A 21,991-nucleotide genomic window follows, 5' to 3' on the forward strand; every position below is an offset into this window, starting at 1 on the left:
CCACGCGCCATCTTACTTGTGACATTATTGAGAGGCCTGCTGGCTCTTTCGGGTTCAGCCTTGCATTGCCTCGTGATGGTGCCCTGCTAGGCCCACCCCACTCCTACTTAATGAATGACTAAAAGTCTCCTTGGATATGTGACTTACATATTCCAGGAGGCCGAGTGAGCACTGTGCATGTCCCCTAGGTAAATGATGTGCAGGGAGAAGTCGAGGGTGGGGAACGTCACATGGAGGGTAAAAATACACTTTAATTTTACACCTAATGTGATGTTTTTTTGTTTTTTTTTTAATAGTTGTAGAAGAATGTTTTCCAAAAGCTTGCATGTTTCTCCAATACAGTGTCATTTAAACACCAGATGTTCTGCATTTATCGATGGCTAACCTAGTTTAACACTATACTACTGCTTTTGGGGGTGTACAATAACAGTTCAGTGTGTACTCACAGGAAGTTCACTATAATCTAATTTCATTGTTTTCTCTATAAAGAAACTGTGCTTTTCTTTTGCTGCCTCTTCCTGCAATCGTCTTTTGCCGTGTGCTTGTTTTGTGTTGAAAAGCTTTGCCGCCTCTCTTTGATTTAGATTTCATCTGATGGGAATCTACCTCAGCAGGTAGCGGCTCCCGCCAGCAGAGTGGCAGCTGTCGGTCCTTACATTCAGTCCGCCACCATGCCACGTATGCCGTCCAGACCTGAACTGCTGGTTAAACCTGCCTACTCGGAGGGAACCACTCCCGGACAAGTCCTGGATGTGAACCTGAAGTCCCAGACTCTTCCCAACATGAAGACTGCTCAGGCCAAGGCGCAATCTGGTAATTTATCCAACAGTTACCTTTACTCCTCCTCCCCTTCAACTGTTTTACTTGTGGACAGTGGTAGCAGATGTGCCAATTAAATGCAGTTCTAGGTCCAGAACAGTGTTAATTTTGGCAGCAAATTTCAATTTCGTTTTAGTCTTAGTCTTAACACTAAAATGGCATTTAGTTTTAGTCCCATTTTAGTCTTCTGCAAGTGTTTTAGTTTTAGTCGTATTTAGTTGACTAAAACGTCCTACATTTTAGTCGACTAAAACTCATTTAATTCATCTATAATCTAATGGGTATAGTTCAATTATAATTTGTAGTTCATTATTTAAGCATTTCTCTACAAATTCCAAACTCATTATATACTACTGCTGGTCCTGGAGTGAAAAATCGAATATGTTATTATTTATGGTATTAACCGGTTGCCGACTGCGCACAGTATATTTACTGCGGCAGTCAGCCCCGGCCAGGCAGAGTGACGTAGATCTACGTCGCTAGCCTGTCACCGGGTTTTGAGCCAATAGCGCGCCGGCCTCGGCTTGTTCAGAGGAGTCCGGGCGTGTGACCGGCGGACCTGATGTCCGCCGGTCACACTACGATCGTCGGTAGAGCGGGAGAAAGGCGGATGGCTAATGTAAACAAGCCGCCTGTCATTCTCCCCTGTGTAAAAATGGAGATCAGACGGTTCTACTATGTAGAACCGTTGATCTCTGTTTTTACAGTAGGAGACCTGTCCCATCACAGTTAGAATCACGCCCCTAGGACACACTTAACCCCTCCCTCTCCAATACAGTTAATCCCTTCCCTGCCAGTGTCATTTTTACAGTAACAGTGCATATGTATAGCACTGATTACTGCAGTAATGTCACTGGTACCCCCAAAAGTGTCAAAAATGTCAGTCAAGGGTCCGATCTGTCCGCCGCAATGTCGCAGTACCGCAAAAAAAATTGCAGATCGCCGCCATTACTCGTTAAAAAAAAAAAAAAAAAAAAATCTTTCCCTTTGTTAGTAAACGCGATAACTTTTGCGCAAACCAATCAAAATATGCTTTTTGCGATTTTTTTTTTTTTTTTTTTTGCATAAAACAAATTGGCCCGAAAATGTTAAGATTTTGATTTTTACATTTTTTTTGGGGGGAATTTCATATAAAAAAGTGAAAAATATTGTTATTTTTGCAAAATTTACCCTCTTTTTTTTGTTTATAGCGCATGATCAAAAAATCGCACAGGTGATCAAATACCACCAAAAGAAAGCTCTGTTTGTGGGAAAAAAAGGACGTGAAATTCGTTTAGGTACAGTGTCGCACGACCGCGCAATTGTCCGTTAAAGTCACGCAGTAAAAAATCGCAAAAAACCCCCTGGTCAGGAAGGGGGTAAAATCTTCCGGGGCTTAACTGGTTAAGCTTTGAACATGCACCAGTGTTAATTTTGGCAGCAAATTTCGATTTAGTTTTAGTTATAGTCTTAAGACTAAAATGCTATTTTAGTTTTAGTCGTATTTTAGTCATCTGAATTGTTTTAGTCGTATTTTAGTCGACTAAAATTGTGTTAATTTAGTCGACGAAAACGTTTTAGTCGACGAAATTAAAACTGGTTCAGAAAGCGTTCTTTACTGTTTTGAGGAGCTACTTCTTGCCATTGAAAAAAGGGTTCCTAAAACAACAAAAATACAAAGGGTTGTCTGCATTTCTGAAAATGCGCAGCAACACCTTGTCCAGGGGTTTATCCAGTTTCCACTAGATACCAGGAAAAATAAATGTTTTGTTTTAGAAGGGATTATTGTTGCCTCTGAATCAACCAAAGTTTTTGTGGATTTAAACCACAACTCCAATTTGGGCTGGGCAGGGATAGAACCTCTGTAGGGTTTTTATTTGCGGTCTGTTTAAGTATTGGGGGAAACTCCCTTCACTTCCGGTCAGGGCAGGAAGTAGGAGAATTTGCAATGGGGGAACAAACACATTTTAATAGATTGAAGAAGTTCATACTGTTGCTGTTTGTGTTCGTAGTTTGTATGTGCGTCAAAGGGACAAGTAGTGATGGAAAATAATCTCTCCACATTCTGAAATCGAGATGTGATTGAAATTTTCCAAACTCTATCTAATAACCTCTTGTAGACCGCATATGTGTGTGTGTGTGTGTGTATATATATATATATATATAAATTACTGTGTTTGTAGATGCTATAACCTTTGCACGCAAACCAAACAATTTTCACTTATTGTTTTTTTTTTTTATTTTACCAAAGACATGTAGCAGAATATGTTTTGGCCAAAAGTTTTTAAAATAAATGTGATTTCTTTATTTTTTGAATGGTTAATTTTTTACTTTCGGCTATAAAACATATTTTGTTTGGGTACAGTGTTGCATAACCACCAAAATACTAGTTAAAGTAGCGCAGTGCTAAATAGAAAAAAATTGTCTGGTCATGAAAGGGGCAAAACCTTCCGAAGCTGAAGTGGTTAAAGCTGAACTCCAGCCTTACCTTCTCCTGTACTGAAATTGCTTACTCTGATTTCACTGCACACCAGGGTTCTTTGGAAGCTGCAGCAAGTCAGATAGAGCCCGCTTCATTTCCTTTCTAGAAGATGTCCAGCAGCATCCAGCCCACTGCTTGCATTAGATTGAGTGCTCATGAGAGGAGTACTGAGGCAGGGTGCTGTGATGTTTTCAGGATACCATGTACAACACCCTGCCGACCTCTCTTACCAGCCATGATCTGCTTGCATTGCCACAAAAACCCAGCGATGACATCATTGGATCTAATGAAATGAAAACGGTATGGAATGAAAACAGGTCCTCTTAAAAAGAAAAAGTCAATAGGAAGTCAAAATTAAACTTCAGCTTTAAATGATTATAATAAACATTGCCTGGAGTTGGGCTTTCATTTCTTTGCAGTCTATATAATTATGCAATAATTTGCTTCTAACAAACGGGTGCTTGTCATTGCTTCCCTAGAGCAAAAGTCATAGGTTGTTCTATAAAATATTTTATTAGTATATTGTCTACTACTTGTGCTGTGTCTCATTCTTGAGCATTTTACAATTCCTCTGGTCCAATTGATTCTAATAAAGCAATGGAGTTTCCAGGCCTTGGGGATGTCACTAGAATGTGATGTGTGTGGATGAGCGGGGAATAATGAGTATCTTGTACAGCCACGGAACACTGTGCATTGTGTGTGAAGTTTGTTTCTATTCTCCAGGCACCGGGGTCCACAGCGCCAAATCCCAGCAGGCTGGCACTGATTGGAGCACTGTTAATGGCGAAAGTCAAAGCACAGCGAAAGGCTGTGTAACCACCAGCGGACAGGGTAAGAGACCTGTAAGAACGGGAATATTTCATGAACGCATGAGAGCTTTGCAAAATGTTTACATGTCTCATCTTCATTTGTATCCTCCTACATTATCTCTGTACTGAATCTTTTCTGTGTTACTGTGAATAGCTGTTATTCATCCCATCTTCATCCTGTTACAGAAATGTATTGTGCTCAGTTTAGTGTAGTGCTGCCTGGGATGGCGTGATAAGAGGATAAATATTGGTCACCTAAAGGCTTTTAGCTTGGTTACAACTGATATTTTTCTCACTTTTACAGCTGCAGACACAGACCCCTCAGCACGAGACAAGGATAAGAAGACCAGACCCAATTCTATGTTTGATTCTGTTCAGCCTCCTCCCGGTCCCCCCAACTTTGGCACTTTAAGAAAAAATCAGAGTAGTGAAGATCTGCTGAGAGATGTTCAGGTACTTTACACGCTTTAAAATGTAACCGTACACATATGTAAAGGAAAAGCTATACAAAGAAAATAGGTAGGCTGTCTTTACACAACACTCCTTTTGAAAAACCTGAACCATAGGCTTCATTGCTTTGAGTCACTGATTTACAGGTATGCAGATCAGAAGTTTTTTTTCTTCTTCTGGCTCAGGCCAACTGCTCAGAAAGTACATATGTCAGAGACAGTCCGGTAACTAACATTTTTAGAAGGTCATCAGTGACGAGCACTGTATTTTCTTTTCAGTAGAGGCTGCTTATAAAGCACATTTGTCAAACACAAGACCCACGGACTGAATTGGCCCACCACAGGCCTTTTCATGTGGCCCTCACACCCAGGTCTTTTTTCGGGAGTGGAGAGGGGAAATTAGGGCTGTGGAGGGGGATGCGTGCAGGGGTTAGAGACGAGGAGGGGTGGAAGTGAGATGTGGACAGCCAGTGAAAGAGAGTTGAACCCTGCACACTGTATAGCACACCCCTGGACCCTGAATTCTGTACGTAGTGCATCCCTGAACTCCGCATATAACGCACTCCTGGTATTGCCCCTTTAAACTTCTCCCACAGTTTGCCACACCCACGAATCGATGCAGTTCTGCGGAGGGAACGTGGTTGAATTCCTGCACCTATTCTCTAAGAAAAAAAACCCTGGATAAATTTATATAGGCTTACGGATACAAACGACCCTTTGAGGGCAACCTTAATGTAGCTTGCAATAAAAATTTAGTTTGACACCCCCGGTTTTAAAGTATATATGTATCATTTGTGTGTGTATATGCATGTAGATATAATATCTCGTGTGTGTATATGTATGTATGTATATATAATATCTTGTGTATATGTGTGTGTGTAAAAAAAAACAGAAAAACGATATTGGCCCCCCTTCCTCATTACCTTGTACTTGTGCCTGTGTACTGAAGGTGCTGCAAGGAATATTAAACCCTCCCAGACACGGCATTGATTGCCAGGACAGAGGAAGATTTTCATTAACCAGAAGAGAAATCAGCACAAGAGACCCTTCTGGCTGACTATAAGCTATGTCCATTGTGCTTATTTTTTCTGTTTGTGATTTTGACTGCATCTAGAAGGGACATTAAAGTTTGCAATACTTACCTCTGCTCCAATGGTCTGAGCCCCGGTTCACACTTGTGCGAGTGCGGGGTTCGCATGTAATGTCGGAGCGCACTGCTCCTTCATTACATGCGATCGGCTGTGCGGTGCGAGTTTAGCCATACACTTTGTATGGCTAAATTCACACCGCACCCGCAGCAAACACGCACAGGGACCCTTTTTGGCAGCCGCATCAGGATCGCATCTCACAGCGGTTCACACTTGTGTGATCCAATCCTGTGCGAACTGCAAGATCGCACTGCGATATGCGATCAAACTGGGGGTGTCGTTAAGATTACATTGACACCCCCAGCGTATCGCATATGGCAGTGTGAACTGCCGGGGGTGCGTGTGCGATGCGGTAACAGGCTGCGGATTCGCAGCCTTCCTGCATCGCATAAGTGTGAACCGGACCTAAGCTTGTTGGGGCCCTCACTAGCACCAGCATCTTCTCAGTCTTCATCTGTCGTGATTGGCTGTTGCGGTATGACGTAACTCCGTGCATGTGCAGTACTTTATTCATGCCGGCACAGTGCTGTCAATGTAAACTGAGCTGCACTGTGCGTGAACATTATTGAAGACAGCGAGCAGGCAGGTGAGATTTTTTATTGCTGTCTCTTTTGCAGTTTAGAGCCTGGCTGCATTTTTTTTTTTTTTTAATGTAGACCCAATGTCATGCAGAACAGCAGCTGTTGTGGGTATACAGAAATGCATTGCTTTACTGCGTAAAATATTTCCATATAGGTGGTTAGATGGGTGTTCTACTGTAGTTATGTTGTAATACCTATGCAAAAGTCTCCACCTAAGATATTGAATTTTGGAATTGCTTACATTTGTTCTATTAGTAAAGGTAGATTTTTTTTTTTTCTCTCCTATTACAGACTACAAACAAAAACACAGCAAAAGTTCCACCGCCTGTTCCTTCCAAACCAAAACAGATCAACCTGCCTTACTACAGTCAAGCTCCCCAGCCTGCTGCAGCTGACACAAAGATGGAGGTAGCCCCACCAAAGCCTACATTGACTTACGCTGCAAACAAACAGAAAGTTTCGGTTCAGCAGAGGCTGTCTGTGCCTTCCAGCCAGGAACTTCCACCACCCGCCAAGTTGGATAATCCCCCTGCAGTGGCAGTTCGTCCGTTCACTCCTCAGCCGGCCAAAGACCCGCCACTGCCACAGTTCAGCAAACCTCAGATGGTGGCTGCTAGTTCTATCTACTCTATGTATACAAAGCAGCAGACTCCTGGGAAAAACTACAGTGTACAGAATGCCCTCAGCAGAGCTCAGACACGGCCTCAGTTTTCCAGTGGTAAGAATAGCATTCATCTACGATCATCTGTTGCTGGGGCTTAGTCTTGTAAAGCAGACTTGGGCTGCTCTCTGGATTGGTATGTAATTTGGAGTTTGATCCAGCAAGCCTTTGGGGCTACAGGTTAGCTGATTTCTGGTTTATGCTAGATTTGGGTAGACGTCTGCCGGCACCTGCTGATCTTTAAGTAGACAGGCTGGACGGAGCTCTGCTTATGTAAACCATGCAGAGCTCCATCCTGACAGCGAGAATGTGATGGATTTTCTTTCCCTGCAAGGGAAAAAATCCATCACATCCCTGAATGAAAGCAGCACACTGGGTACACAAAAACAAAGGTTAGGCACACATTTAACCCTATAGTCGTGCCTGGTGTTTAACCCCCTTTCCAGCCAGTGTCATTAGTACAGTGACAGTGCATATTTTCAGCATTGATCACTGTATTAGTGTCACTGGATCCCACAAAGAGTCAAAAGTATCAGATTGTCTGCTGTAATATCACGGTCCCGCTAGAAGTCGCTGATCAACGCCATTACTAGTATAAAAAATTAAAATAAATAAAAATTCCAGTATGTTTGTGTGTGTGTGTGTGTGTGTGTGTGTGTATGTATGTGTATATATGTATATAATATATAATGTGTGTATATATATATATATATATATATATATATATATATATATATATATATATATATATATATATATATATATATATATATATATATATAATATATGTGTGTGTGTGTGTGTGTGTGTGTATATGTGTGTGTGTGTATATATATATATACACACTATAGTTTGTAGACGCTATAACATTTGTGCAAACCAATCAATAAACGCTTATCAGGTTGTTTTTTTACCACAAATATGTAGAAGAATATGTTGGCCTAAATTTATAAAGAAATTATATAATTATTAGGGATGCACCTAATGTTCGGCGGCCGAACATTATTCGGCCGAAAATAGAAAAAAATAGCACTTTTGGTGTTCGGCCGAATAAGTCAAAAGGCCGAATAATTTTGTGCCGAATAATAGGGCTGAACGATAGTCGATATGATATTGACGATATTCATATCGCCGAGGTCACGATATTTACAGGGGGAAGGGACTCGGAGGAGGACAGGAGGACTCACAGACTTCCGTGAAGCCGGGACACTTCAGCGGTGAGCATACATACATTACTCACTCGTGCACTGCAGCCCGCCCCACACATTCAGTGAGTCTTACTCTCCTCCCTAGTTTTTTCAATGGCACATTCAGGAAGCCAATCACGCCGTGATTAGCTGCACAGCGAACCAATCACGCGTGCCTGCACACCTGATTGGTTCCGCTGTGCCGCTACTCACGGCGTGATTGGCTTCCTGAATGTGCCATTGAAAAAACTAGGGAGGAGAGTAAGACTCACTGAATGTGTGGGGCGGGCTGCAGTGCACGAGTGAGTAATGTATGTATGCGGCTGTGCTCCTTTCCAGGCTACTTACTACTAGTCCACCTCCAGCCTCCTACTACCACCACTATGAGAGACTGTCTGTCACTGTATAATCTGATCGAGTCCACACTGACACTGACTGACTGTCACTGAGTAATTGATGTTACCATATTAACCCTGACCTGCCCAGTGCCCTGTATCTGCAATTAAAATTTACAAGGCTGCCTGCATGCTTCCTGATTTCCATTCCCAGCATCCTTCCCAATCCCTACAGTGTCAGTGTCACTAACATTAACCCTATGGTACAAGGCTGCAGTGTGCACTGAATCCCATTCCCTACAGTAACATTTAGGGAGAGAGACATGAGAGGACAAGAGAGAGAGAGAGAGGACAAGAGAGGGAGAGAGACATGAGAGGACAAGAGAGAGAGAGAGTGAGAGGACAAGATAGAGAGAGAGACACGAGAGGACAAGAGAGAGGACAAAAAATTGGCACAATAAATGGAAAAAATGCGAAACACCGCGTTCGGTATTCGGCCTTCGGCCAAACATTTTATTATTATTCGGCTTCGGCCAAGAATTTCATTTCGGTGCATCCCTAATAATTATATGTGTGTGTGTGTATATATGTATGTGTGTGTGTGTGTGTGTGTGTGTATATGTGTATGTGTATGTATATATATATATATATATATATATATATATATATATATATATATATAATGTGTAAACAAAATATACACATATAATTTCTAATAAAAAAAATATAATATATATGTATAATAAATATACATTGAAAGAGGGGGAATTGTCTTGGGCTGCACATAAAATACATTAATCATAAGGATAGAGCTGATGAGCAGAAAAAGTCGGTCAGATCACCAGTTAACGATCCGCCTACGGAGGCGGACCGTGTGAAAGAGGCCTTCAGAGACAAAAAAAAAAAAAAAATTCAACACCTTTTTTTTTTTTTTATGTAATTTTTTTTTTTTTTTTTTTGTGTTGGACACCCCTGCCTCAAAGGTTTTATTGATGCTGCCTTCTTTATTCTGGACAAAGGAAGATTTCACCTAATAGAAGAGGCATCAGCACAAGTGACACATACTTACTGACTGCAAGTTATGTCTCTTATGCTGATTTTTTAAAATGTATTTTATTTTAGCTGCACTTAGGCTTTGCAAATCTTCTGGCAAGTTTTAAGCAGCTTTGTTAAATGCTTTGTAAAAGTTTGCTGTGTAATATACTGTGTAATAGAGCATATTTAATATACTTTTTTTTTTTTTTCAGTTTATGGTAAACCAGTCATTGGTGGTGCAGCAGCTCAGAACCAGCAGAACGGCAGTCTACAGACAGACGGCACCTTAGTAGATGGACAGAAATCTGGCAGTCCGGAACCAGACTCCGAGACACCGGCAGCCAGCAGTGAAAACCAGGAGACCGAAAGGATTCCCCGTCCACTCAGCCCCACCAAACTGCTACCATTTTTAACCAACCCATACCGTAACCAGAGCGACGCCGACCTGGAGGCTTTGAGAAGGAAACTGTACAATGCCCCCAGGCCGCTAAAGAAGCGTAGCTCCATAACAGAGCCAGAAGGACCTAATGGGCCAAACATTCAAAAGCTTCTGTATCAGAGGACTACCCTGGCTGCCATGGAGACCATCTCTGCCCCCAAGCAGACCCCTGTGACGTCGATCTCTGAGAGCTCCGCAGAGACTCAAGGTTTGCAGGTCTCCACAGACGTACAGGAGGAACCCCCCTCAGAAGATTCTTCTCTGCAGGTCTTGGACATTCCCCCACCTGAAGATAATGTTAACATGTTCACCGAGGACATAGACATCCCTTCACCGGAGCTAGGTCCAGACAGTATTCCTGAGGGAATCCCTTTCCCAGGTCTGCCATCCCCAGCAGAGGTGGAGGTGACTCAGGATACCATTCAGCCACCTGATACATATGTTGAAGAGTACCCTCCCTACCCTCCACCCCCATACCCCACTGGAGGAGACCCAGAAAACTTGGTAGAGGACATTAACATGCACCCTCCAGAAATCACAGAGCAATTCTCTCTTCCTCCAGTAAGTATCACACTCTTTACTTAGAGAAAATGTTTAAACTCAAGCTAAATCTTGGCACGGGACAGGACGTGATAGGAAATCTCCCCAACTAGAGGAAATTGTTAGAGCATCTGACAGTATTTTTCTATTGCTGTACGTGCCTTCCTGTCTATTTCTTGAATAGAACAGTACAGTTAAGGTTTAAAATTTAATTTGTTGATCCAAGCAACTTTTTTTTTGCTGTACTTGTAGCTGAGAGTTATCATTTGCATAGTTTTGTGATGTTGACAAGTCAGCAATACATAGGGTCAGATTTGTGTTCATCTATCCTCCGTGTTGATCTACAGGTAAGAAGCTAATAGTAGTTACTTATATTAATCTGGACTTGTTTTGTCAAATTTTGTTTGTAATATTATAGATGTTTCATGGATTCTCCAAGCCACTTCAGTTCTAATGAGTGTTTGCAACATATGATATCTAAACAGGTAGAACAGACATCTTAATCCCTTACATGTACCCAATGAAGTGACTGGCCTCAGGTGATACACAGGGATGAAACAAAACCTCCTACATAAGTTGTACCTGATTATCTGCAGTCTTCTCTTCTCTACATCTGTTCAAAGTGCAGAATTTACACAAGATCTCTCAGCACTGAAAAGCAGGGGGTAGAGAGCTAAAGTTACATCAGTGTGGAGAGCTGATTGAAAAGGACACCACCTCCACAAAGCATGCAGAAACCGAGCTGAGGCTGTCAATCTGCTGGAGGTCCCTCCTCTGTCACCTTTTTTCACTTGGTGCCAGGAAAACTTATCAGAATTGAATCATGCGGATAGCAGAGAAACCAAGCAGCAGACAGAAATGACACTTAGTGCTCTTAACTGAGACCAGTACAAAATATAGAGGGATATGCTTTGTTCATATTTCATGCTCAAGGTTTACATCCACTTTAAGGTGTAGGAAGACTGCTAACCTGTAGAATTTGCCCTCCCATCCATGGTCATTGGATTAAGGTGTCTATATTACTCATGGGGATATAAATGCTGGGGTGTCTCCCTAAATCTCTTTAGAACTGAGAGAAGCTACAATACATCTTCAGCGTTGCAGAAAAAGTCCAGCTAAATGTTACTACTACTACTACTCCCACTACTACTCCCACTACTACTCCCACGACTACTCCTCCCACGACTACTCCTCCCACTACTACTACTACTCCTCCCACTACTACTACTACTCCTCCCACTACTACTACTACTCCTCCCACTACTACTACTCCTCAAACTACTACTCCTCCCACTACTACTCCTCCCACTACTACTCCTCCCACTACTACTACTATTACTACTACTACTATTACTACTACTACTATTACTACTACTACTCCCACTACTACTCCCATGACCTGGAAAATTAAAAGCTGTGAGATCCTTTGCCTAGAAGGAGCAATGTTTTTTTTTTTTTTTTTTCTTTTTTTGAGGAACATTTAAGTCTCGATCAGTCAGATGTGATCTTACCTGGGTAGATGTCACTGGCTTTGGGCCTGGCAGTTTGGTTGTTAAGGCTGGATTCCGATCGCATGGGGAGGTCACATGGTCCCTCATACCTAGAAGCCTTGTTCAGTTAGAGCAAAGAAGTGAGGGCATCCACAGACCTGGGGAATTTAGTGTGAGCATATGGTGAAAAATGCAGTTAGTTATAAAGATGATCAGCAGATCCAGAATTATGGACATCAGATTTTTTTTTTATAAATGTACTTTTCTAGTGAAACTTGCTGGAAGTCTGTCATTGGAGAAACAAGGAGGCTGCCATTGCTAAGGTCTCTTTTATTAAACTGCTGGTTGCAGAGCTATAAGGATGACACTTTGGCTTCAATCATGTGTGTGCTGGTCTCTGACTCTCTTGACCTGCCTGCCTTTTCCAGTTCAGTTATTTAAATAATGTAATTAAGCCATAGACAGCCAGATATTTTTAGGAGCAGTCCAGTGAATGTAGTCCCCTTGTTTTTTCTTGTAAATATGTTATATTTAGCTTTATCTCTCGTTCCTAGCCTCAGTGTGGTTCCTATAGCCCTGCAATCAGCAAAGCTCATGTTCCCTGTGCATTGGAGTGTTTTGTCTTAGGATCAGTATATGGTCTGTCAGACCTCTGCAGAGACATTACTGCTTACCCACAGAGAGCAAGGGGCAGTGGCCAGTGTATTCCAATTAGAGTGTGGCTGCTTTAGAAAGAATACAAACTGTAGGATGTCAAATTCCTTTTGTTTTGATGCATCTGGAATGTATTAAGCTGATTTAAACTGAGAGTTAAACTGGGGCTTGACAAATAAATTTAGCATTTTGCATACAACTGCAGCTGTCTGTATCTGGATCTACTGATCAATATGTCATGTGAGTTTTGCTGATGGGTAAGCTCTGCTAATATAATTCTATTTTATGTCATCAATTTTTATTCCCAGGGTTTGAAACTTTAAAATGTTACTAAACCCAGAACTGTAAAATCATTCTGTATATATACAGTAAAGCATGCTTGTTATACTCATTGTGGAACCTAAGGGGTTAATCTTCCGCATTGTGTAAAAAGGCTGTTTGATCTTGTCCTCTCTGATCCTCCCCTTCCACTGTCCCAAACTATCTCCTGATAGAACAGAGCCTTAGGGGCACTCTGCACATTCTCATTTTGGTGTGTATTCCTAGATTTTTTTTTTCCTTGAGAGTGCATGTGATCAACACAGGGCCAATAAGCACTGTCTAGACAGAGAGTCAGGGGTCATGCCAACTCATATACTGCTGATGAGAAAAGGTATTTAGCAGTTTTATATTTACTAAACTAATTGCATTTCTGTATACTGTGGGAGAGCAGATATAGTGAATGCAGGGTCCGGGGGTTTAATAACACTTTAAAACGGAGTTCCACTCAAAAGTAGAATTTACGCTTATCTGATTCCTCACCAGAGGGGGTGGGTGGGGGTGGTAGCGGGTACATGTTTTTGACAGCAGTTCGCCCCCCCCCCCTCTCCTCCCTCCTCCTTCCCCTGCTGCCCGGCCAGTAAGAGAGCACAGCGTGCTTCGCGCATGCGCAGTAATGGTGACGGCAGCACCCAACAGCCGATGAAAACATTGGCTGGGGTGCTGACATCCTTGGATTCCAGGACAGGTAAGTGTCCTAATATTAAAAGTCAGCAGCTAAAGTATGTGTAGCTGCTGACTTATAATTTTTGGAAGGTTGGGGGGGGGGGGGGGGAGGGCGGAACTCCACTTTAAACCACCTATACTAAGGCTTACCAATAGGTACTGTAAATATCTTCTAAACTTGCACCGTTTAGGAGATATTTACTGTGTAATGTGCCGATTAAGTCATCGGCGCATGCGCTCTGAAGGAACGGCCGACCATGCCCTTTCTTCAGAGCCCTGTGCCATGACCAGCAGCTCCCGCAGGCGTGCCCGGACGTGAAGTCATGTGGCTCCGGCCAGTAGCACAGTGAAGATGGATGCGGCCTCCAGTGGGGACAACGGGGGCTTCATTAGGAGGGAAGTATCAAATAATGTGCTGATATGAGATGTATACTAGCACATTATGACTTTAACTTTTCAGGTAACAAAAAAATAAATAAAACATCACTGACTTTACTTCCTCTTTAAAGTAATTGTAAAGTCTTCTGAGTGGCTAACTGACTTTGACAGATGCGGGAGCCAATGGCGCTGCTGCGGCTGTGTCTCAGGAGAGAGAGTCCTGGATGGCCCAGGGACTCATGGACATCGCTGGAGAGAGAAGGGGTTCAGGTAAGTATAAGGGGGTGCTGGGAAGGCTGCTACACACAGAAGGCTTTTTATCTTAATACATAGAATGCATTAGGATAAAAAGCCTTTTGACTTTACAACTCCTTTTAAGTTCCCAGCATTGTCCTCCTACCCGCTGCAACTGTGAACTTTTATTCTAGCTCTTTAAAGCGGAGTTCCACCCAAAAGTGGAACTTCCGTTTTAGGTAGTAATAACCCCCTGACATGCCACATTTGGCATGTCATTTTTTTTGGGGGGGGGAGGGGGTACCTAGTTTTGACAGGTACCCGCTCCCACTTCTGCTCGGAGTGCCGTGGCGCCCTGAACGGAAGTTCTCCTCTCCCCCTCCCTTCCTGCAATCTTCTGGGATATGTCAGAGGTCCCAGAAGATTGCCGGCCAATCAAGACGTGCAGCGCAACTCGCGCATGCGCAGTGCGTACCCGGCTGTGAAGCCGCAAACTGTCACAGCCGGGTGCCCACACCAGTGATGCCGGTGCCGCCGAGACCAGAGGAAAGAGGATCGAGGCTTCGGGCAGCCGCATCGCTGGACTGTGGGACAGGTGAGTGAAAAGGCTGGAACTCTGCTTTAAGTTTGGAACTCTGCTTTAAGTCCAGAAGGAGGAGTGCTTTATTGGTAGCAGCAAGTAAAATCACATTATTATCCAGATTATTTTACTTGTTGTTAACCTCATACATGAAATATGAACCAAGCATTTGCCTTGATAGTGTGTATTTGTCTCAGGCCACTGAAGTGTCACTTCTGTCTGCTGCTTCCTTCCTCTATCTGCATGAATCCATTCTGATAACTTTTCCTGACACCAAGAGAAAAATGGTGACAGGGGAGGGACCGTCAGCTGATTGACAGCCTCAGCTCTGTTGCTGTGTGGAGAGGGGTGTCTTTTTCCTCTAATCGGCTCTCTGAGCTCTCCTCACTGAGCTATGCAGAGTGTAAAGCTGGATGCACACTATATGTTTTTTTTGTAATTTTGTTGTTAAATTTCCTTTAGATTTACCTTCAACTATGTAGTGCAGGGGCCTGCCTGATTGCATACAAGTTGAAAGTGTTTAGATTTGACCTCATATTATATGGTTATGGTAAATTTAAAGGAAAAAAGCTAAAGACAATTGTATAGTGTGTATGGCCCATAACTTCACTTATATGTCCCTTTTTTCTGACCGCTCAGACAAGCTTTGTAAAATGTTTGCACTTTGAATGTAGAGAAACGAATGCTGCAGATAAACAGGTAAAACGTTTGTGGAGGATTTGTTTCACCTCCGTGTATCACCTGGAGATAATCACTTCACTGTTTTTTTTTTTTTTTTTTTTTTTTTAACTTTGTACAGTCCTGTAGCCCCACAGGCACAATTTGTGCCTTTTAAATACTCCTTTTCTGTTTCCTTCCTTCACACTGAAGAGCTCTGTGCTGTTGTAGCAGAGTAATAGCCACACCCCCATCACAACCTTCATTACACAGGCTCCTGTTGTGGAGGGAAGGGGGTTAGTAGATCATTTGTTACGAGTGCTGGTTACAGAGTGTATTGGATCCAACTCTGGTGTCTTTTGGATGGCACAAAAACCTGCACAGCTGATGTAGTAGAAAAGCAGAATCCAGACTATAAGAAATGAAGATTGTTAGTACTACATATATAGTTCTGTTACTTTGATTGGACTTTTTAGTCAATGTGTTCCATAACCCACCAGCATCTGCCCACTGCTGAATTATGAATATTGGTTATATTAATATATCCAATTATTTGAGATGTGTGTCTTTTTTTTTTTTTTTTCACCCCCGTGTACATCTTTTATTTTCCCCAGGGAAAGAGAACAAACTTGCGAAAGAATGGCTCAGAGAGAATTGCACACGGGATGAGAGTGAAGTTTAATCCTCTGGCTTTGTTGCTTGATTCCTCGCTGGAAGGAGAGTTTGATCTCGTGCAGAGAATAATCTACGAAGTAAGTTGTTTGTATGTCTTTTACTCCATGGGGAAGCTTTAAAGAGAGACCCCATCCTTTATGTTAAAGTCTATGTCCAGGCATTGCTGATATTTGAAACGGAACTCAGGGATAAGCAAATATTGTCTAATACAAGAGGCATGTGTATTAATACTGGACTCTTGGTGTGCTTTTTGTATTTCTTTCAGATGTGTGTAGTAATCCAGTGTGAAATGTTACCATTGTGCAGGAGCTTCCTGTAAAAAAGACCGGTCACTGCTGTGCTCTCTCTCCTTGTACAGGGTGATTGGTCTGGTATCTTCCCTCTTCTGTAGTTTCTATAGCCAGTTTGAAGTAGGTGGGGCCTGCTCAGTCCCTCCCACAGCACTGCACTGCTACATTTATAAAATAATATCTGTCTTTGCAATAAAAGCATTTGATGCAAAAGTATCACTTTTTGTGGCTGTTGAGGGATTAAGGAATATCTAGTTCAACTTTAAGGCCCCTTTCACATGATCGTACTCATCAGGTCCGCCTGTCCATTTTTCAGGCGGACCTAATCTGCCCACCCATTCTACTCCTACGGGGAGGCAGATGTCAGCAGACATGTACTGGCTGACACCAGCCTGGCATCTTATCCGGCAAGATCCACTGAAAACAGACGGATCGCGATACGTTCGCCATCCATCCAGCGGGTCGGATCGGATGAAAATGGACAGGCTGTCCTTTTTCATCCAAACTCCCAATAGAGGAGAGCGGGACTCTGACAGGTCCGTCTCTATACAGTGAGTGGAGACCGACCTGGCATCCGCCTGCTCAGTGGGGATCAACAGAGCAATCCCCACTGAGCAAGCGGAGTCTGTGAAAACGGATCGGCCCGTGTGAAAGGGGCCTTATATCAAACCTCCCTGTACCCTTTTAGGTCATATCCCTGCCTTGTTGTTTTTTTTTTTTCCTTTACATTGTTTCTATAGCGATAAATGGCTTTTATTATTCTCTGTGACATCACCCAGCTTGTAAAATTCTTGTAGTTGCAGCTGCTGGGGGGTCATTTCCTTTTGCTGGTTGCTCACCATCAGAATCAAAATCTCCTAAGAGCTATTTCCCCACCATTGTTTTGCTGGAAAATAAATCGGTGTATACATATATAGTTGCACAGAGAGGGGTGGGGATTACGCAGAGTTTTGTAGTCCGGCAGGCAGGGCTGAAAACACTAGTTGAGATTTTAGTGCAAACAAAGTATTGTGTTGTCAACCCAAACAGGCGGTTAGGAGCAAACTGGATTTTTGACAAATCAGCTATTTCTCTGAATTTGCATTTTTTTTTCTTTTAGAGACTAAACGTGAAATTGTTAATACACTGTAGAAATGTACTGAATTATTTATTTTTCTTTACGCACTTTAACTCCTTGGCGCAGAGTACACGCAGATATGTGGCCTCTCGTCAACCAGGCCTTGGCGCCAAGTGGTTGCATATTTGCATGCAATAGCGCTGTGCCGAGAGCACGCTCCTGGCACAGTTACTGGGGGCTGCTAACTGAAGGCTCCCATTTGCATCTTGTAATCGGGAGCTTTCCGATCACGTGACCACCGCAGCCAGTCACAATGGTCACATGATGATAAATGTATACCAAGGGAAGGGGGGGAATACTAGACCTTAGAAAAACCAGTCGGGACCCTTGCGGGGCGTGAGGGTGTGACATATATGTGAAATATATTACCTCAAACCCAGCAGCGTGTAGCCTGTGTGCCAAGCAACTAAGAAGAATCAGAAAAAAACAGAATAAAAGGAAAGCAGTTGCAAAATATGGCTACAACAAGGGTGAGGTATGTTAAATCACATGAAGCTTTATTGAATTAGAAAATATTTTGATAAAAAAATGAAACCACAACATCAACATTACATGGAATGGTATTAAGAAATAACCCACTGACATGAAGATAAAAAGCTGTAGGGGGTCCTGTCTGGTGAAATTGCCGCCACTACGCTAGGATCAGACTCCACCCACCACCCAAAAATATGTGTATATGTGGAGAAAACCACCTCCAGGTTTGTTGAGATACCCAGTTGGGAATAATAGACAAGTTGATGGTGTAGAAGTCTCAATCCGTGGTAATGCAGAAATCTCCACACATGACCGTTAGATGCAGGGTCCTCACACCTGTATTGGTATAAAGGGCAGTTGATTGCTCTACCACAAACTCTCTCTGGCACATGGACATTTAGTTTAATGGCTGCATTTTCCAGATGAAGTCTTCAAACACCATATAAACAGAACACAGCAATGAACACCATGTAAAGCAGCACGGACATTTGGCTTTAGGCAGACAGACAGGTAAGCGAAGCAAACAGATAGATAGGCGACTTGAAACAGTGATTAGCATATACGACCTGATATTCAGCCAGTATATGTGTCTGAGCAGTCAGAGCACTTAATCGGTGAAATGTCCTCTGGTCTGTGGGTATAACAGTCCGGGATAAGAGGCTGTGTTCACTGGTAGACACACATGGTACATCTCAGATCGTTCAGTCAGCCTTACATTTATGTAAGTCTTGCCAGGGCAGACAGGCACGCAGACACAAAATCACAGGAGCAGAGCCGGTTACTGACCGTATGAGTAGTATGGATCCGTGTAGCATGTACTGCGTACCGTCCGTCAGTTTAGGAGGGTCAGTCCAAGAGCATGTCCGGCCGTGGTGGGTCTGTTGAAGGAGCAAGCAGTAGTGTCCGCCAGAGGGTGTGGGAGCTTCCTGCCCGCCAAAGGGGGTTTGGGCGGCAAGCAGCCGATCTGTATAAGCGGTCAGTGTTTCAAAACCGGTGGAGGGTGGAGTCCGCAGGCGTAGTAGCGTATGACGTCGACGCGTTTCGCGTGATGCAGCACGCTTCTTCAGGACGTTCTACACCATCAACTTGTCTATTATTCCCAACTGGGTATCTCAACAAACCTGGAGGTGGTTTTCTCCACATATACACATATTTTTGGGTGGTGGGTGGAGTCTGATCCTAGCGTAGTGGCGGCAATTTCACCAGACAGGACCCCCTACAGCTTTTTATCTTCATGTCAGTGGGTTATTTCTTAATACCATTCCATGTAATGTTGTTGTTTCATTTTTTTATCAAAATATTTTCTAATTCAATAAAGCTTCATGTGATTTAACATACCTCACCCTTGTTGTAGCCATATTTTGCAACTGCTTTCCTTTTATTCTGTTTTTTTCACATGATGATAAACCCTGCCTTCTGCCATTCTAAACCCCTTAAAGGGCCGGCATGCACCGGCTCTAAAGGATTAAGTACAAAGGATCCTGACTTTAGGGTTTATTGACTAAGGGTCCTTTTCTGCCCAGCAGACTCTGTTTTGTTCAAGGGGGATCGATCCGCTGATTCCCGCTAAGCAGGGGGGTGACAGGTCCATCTCCGCTTACTTTGCAGAGACAGACCTGTCAGATCCCTGCTCTCCTCTATGGGAGATCAGATAAAAACGGACCGCCTGTCCGTTTTCATCCAATCTGATCCTCCAGATGGATAAAAAATAGGCTTTCCATCTGTCTGGATTTCACGGACCGGATGGGATTGGATAGCAGCGGGTGTCGGAGGACATGTCACCGCTGACATCCGCTGATCCATAGATCAGCATATGATCAGGTCCACCTAAAAAACTGACAGGCGGAGCTGATCGGGCCGTGTGAAAGGACCCTAAGGGTTGCAGCATTTATTTTTGATTAGTCATTGTGCTTCAACTTCATTAGTGAAATTCGCATCCCCTTAGTGCAGATGCACAATATTCCGCAATTGCAGTTGATGAGGAGTTAGAAGCAAAAACAAACCAAAGAAGCAACTACCAAACATTTATTTATTACAGGTATTTTTATATTGCTGACAATTTATGCAGCGCTGAACAATACTGTACATTCACATCAGTCTCTGCCCTAGAGGAGCTAGAGACTAGGGTCCCTCTCTCGCATGTGCAAACATATACACACACACTATAGGGCCAATTGAGACAGGAGCTATTTAACCTACCAGCATGTCTTTGGAGTGTGGGAGGAAACCGGAGTACCTAGTGGAAACCCATGCAGGCACAGGGAGAACATACAAACTCCAGATGGTGTCCTGTGGTGTTAAAAAATTGGATGGACACCTTTCCTTGATGGTAAGGGAGTGTTAAAAAAAAAAAAAAGGCGACTACTCCACCCCCCCCCTTTTTTTTTTTTCCTGTGAAATAATCCATCCCTAGTGACCTGGTAGTTCTCTCCTCTTTGTACTTGTCTCTCTCTCTCTATATAGCTATATATATATATATAATGGAGAGAGAGCTATAGATGTATATGTATTTATTGCAGCTGGGAAGCAGCCTTGTTCCCCTCTTTGTCTTTGTGGTAATAAATGAAGCTTGTCCTTAGCACAGGCTTTGATGGATGAGCTTTTTATGAGTTTATGCTAATAGTGTGCAGTGCGGCAGCTCTGGCTGTATGGGAGCAGTAAAGGGCTATAACCATAACATTCTAGAACGGTCTGTTGCTATTATGTTGCTTCCCTGTAGTGAATCTTTACTGAGTACTGTCATTGCAACTGTTAAACCTTAAAGATGACCTGCACTGTGAAAGCTCTGCCCAAAATATGCAACCAGAGGGCAAATTACTAGTTGGAGCGTTGCCTCTGGGCTCCCTGCAGCTGATCATTTCCCCGTTACAGACTTGCCATGCCGCCTTCTGCATCAGAAGCTTACACCAGCAGAAGCAGCACCAGGCCAAAATCCAAATAACGTTCAAATTAATTTAAGGGTTCTTCATAAAATGATTATTGTATATTTACAAGAACGTGTGTGCGTATGTATGTATGTATGTATGTGTGTGTATATGTATGTATGTGTGTGTGTGTGTGTGTGTGTGTGTGTGTGTGTGTGTGTATGTGTGTGTATGTATATATATATATATATATATATATATGTGTGTGTGTGTGTGTGTGTGTGTGTGTATATATATATAATGTGTGTGTGTGTGTATAATATATATATATATATATATATATATATATATATATATATATATATATATATATATTGGTGTGTATGGCTGCTGCACCGATAGCTAGGGGTCCTATTTTTCGACTAGTTGTGTGTCTATTCCTAATGACTCACAGGCAGTATATGTTTTCAGGTTGAAGATCCCAGCGAGCCCAATGACGAGGGAATCACAGCACTTCACAATGCAGTGTGTGCCGGTCACACGGAGATCGTTAAATTCCTTGTACAGTTTGGTGTCAATGTAAATGCTGCAGACAGCGATGGCTGGTAGGTCACATTTTATTATCTACAGTTATTTTCTATTGTGTGATGAGATATCTGACCAGAATTGGAATGTAGGTTGTCATTTCTGCCTTTTCTATTGAAAACTTTTCCTTGTCTCCTTCATATATAAAACCTTTAAAAAACAAATGTGCAACGTTAGACACCCAAGAGTCCTTGTACATACCTGTTGTTTAATTAGGGTTTCTTCACCACTTTAGGGACCCCCAGACTTGGCTATATGCCATTTGCAAATGCGGACAGTCCGGTAAAAGGTTCATACTTAGAACTGTACAATATCTTGGTATGCTGACGCCTTAAGAATTCCCTTCACTAGAACTAAGGGGCCAAGCCCAACCCCTGGAAAAACAACCCCTTACTATAATCTCCCCCCCCCCCCCCCCCCTCCACCAAATGATTGGGACCAGTGAACAAAGCAAGGTCCATAAAGACCTGGATGAGCGAGTTTGTGGTGGAGGAACTTGACTGCCTGGCGAGTCCTGACCTTAACCCTATGGAACATCTTTGGGA

General features: G+C 42.8%; 1 protein-coding gene across 4 annotated transcripts in view; it reads left to right on the forward strand.

Annotated features, from left to right (window-relative positions):
- TP53BP2 (tumor protein p53 binding protein 2) overlaps nt 1-21,991 on the forward strand; it is a 116,920-nt gene that overhangs the window by 80,388 nt on the left and 14,541 nt on the right. For 2 of the 4 annotated variants that reach the window (XM_082249265.1, XM_082249266.1), the window contains exons 10-16: nt 585-813; nt 4,004-4,111; nt 4,394-4,542; nt 6,559-6,985; nt 9,698-10,485; nt 16,056-16,193; nt 21,333-21,466. In XM_082249265.1, the coding sequence (XP_082105391.1) occupies nt 585-813; nt 4,004-4,111; nt 4,394-4,542; nt 6,559-6,985; nt 9,698-10,485; nt 16,056-16,193; nt 21,333-21,466 (1,973 nt within the window). The remainder of the gene's footprint in view (nt 1-584; nt 814-4,003; nt 4,112-4,393; nt 4,543-6,558; nt 6,986-9,697; nt 10,486-16,055; nt 16,194-21,332; nt 21,467-21,991) is intronic. The other 2 variants (XM_082249267.1, XM_082249268.1) reach the window with 2 other exon arrangements.

Source organism: Pelophylax lessonae, assembly GCF_965119305.1.
Source record: "Pelophylax lessonae genome assembly, chromosome: 3".
NCBI lineage: Eukaryota > Metazoa > Chordata > Amphibia > Anura > Ranidae > Pelophylax > Pelophylax lessonae.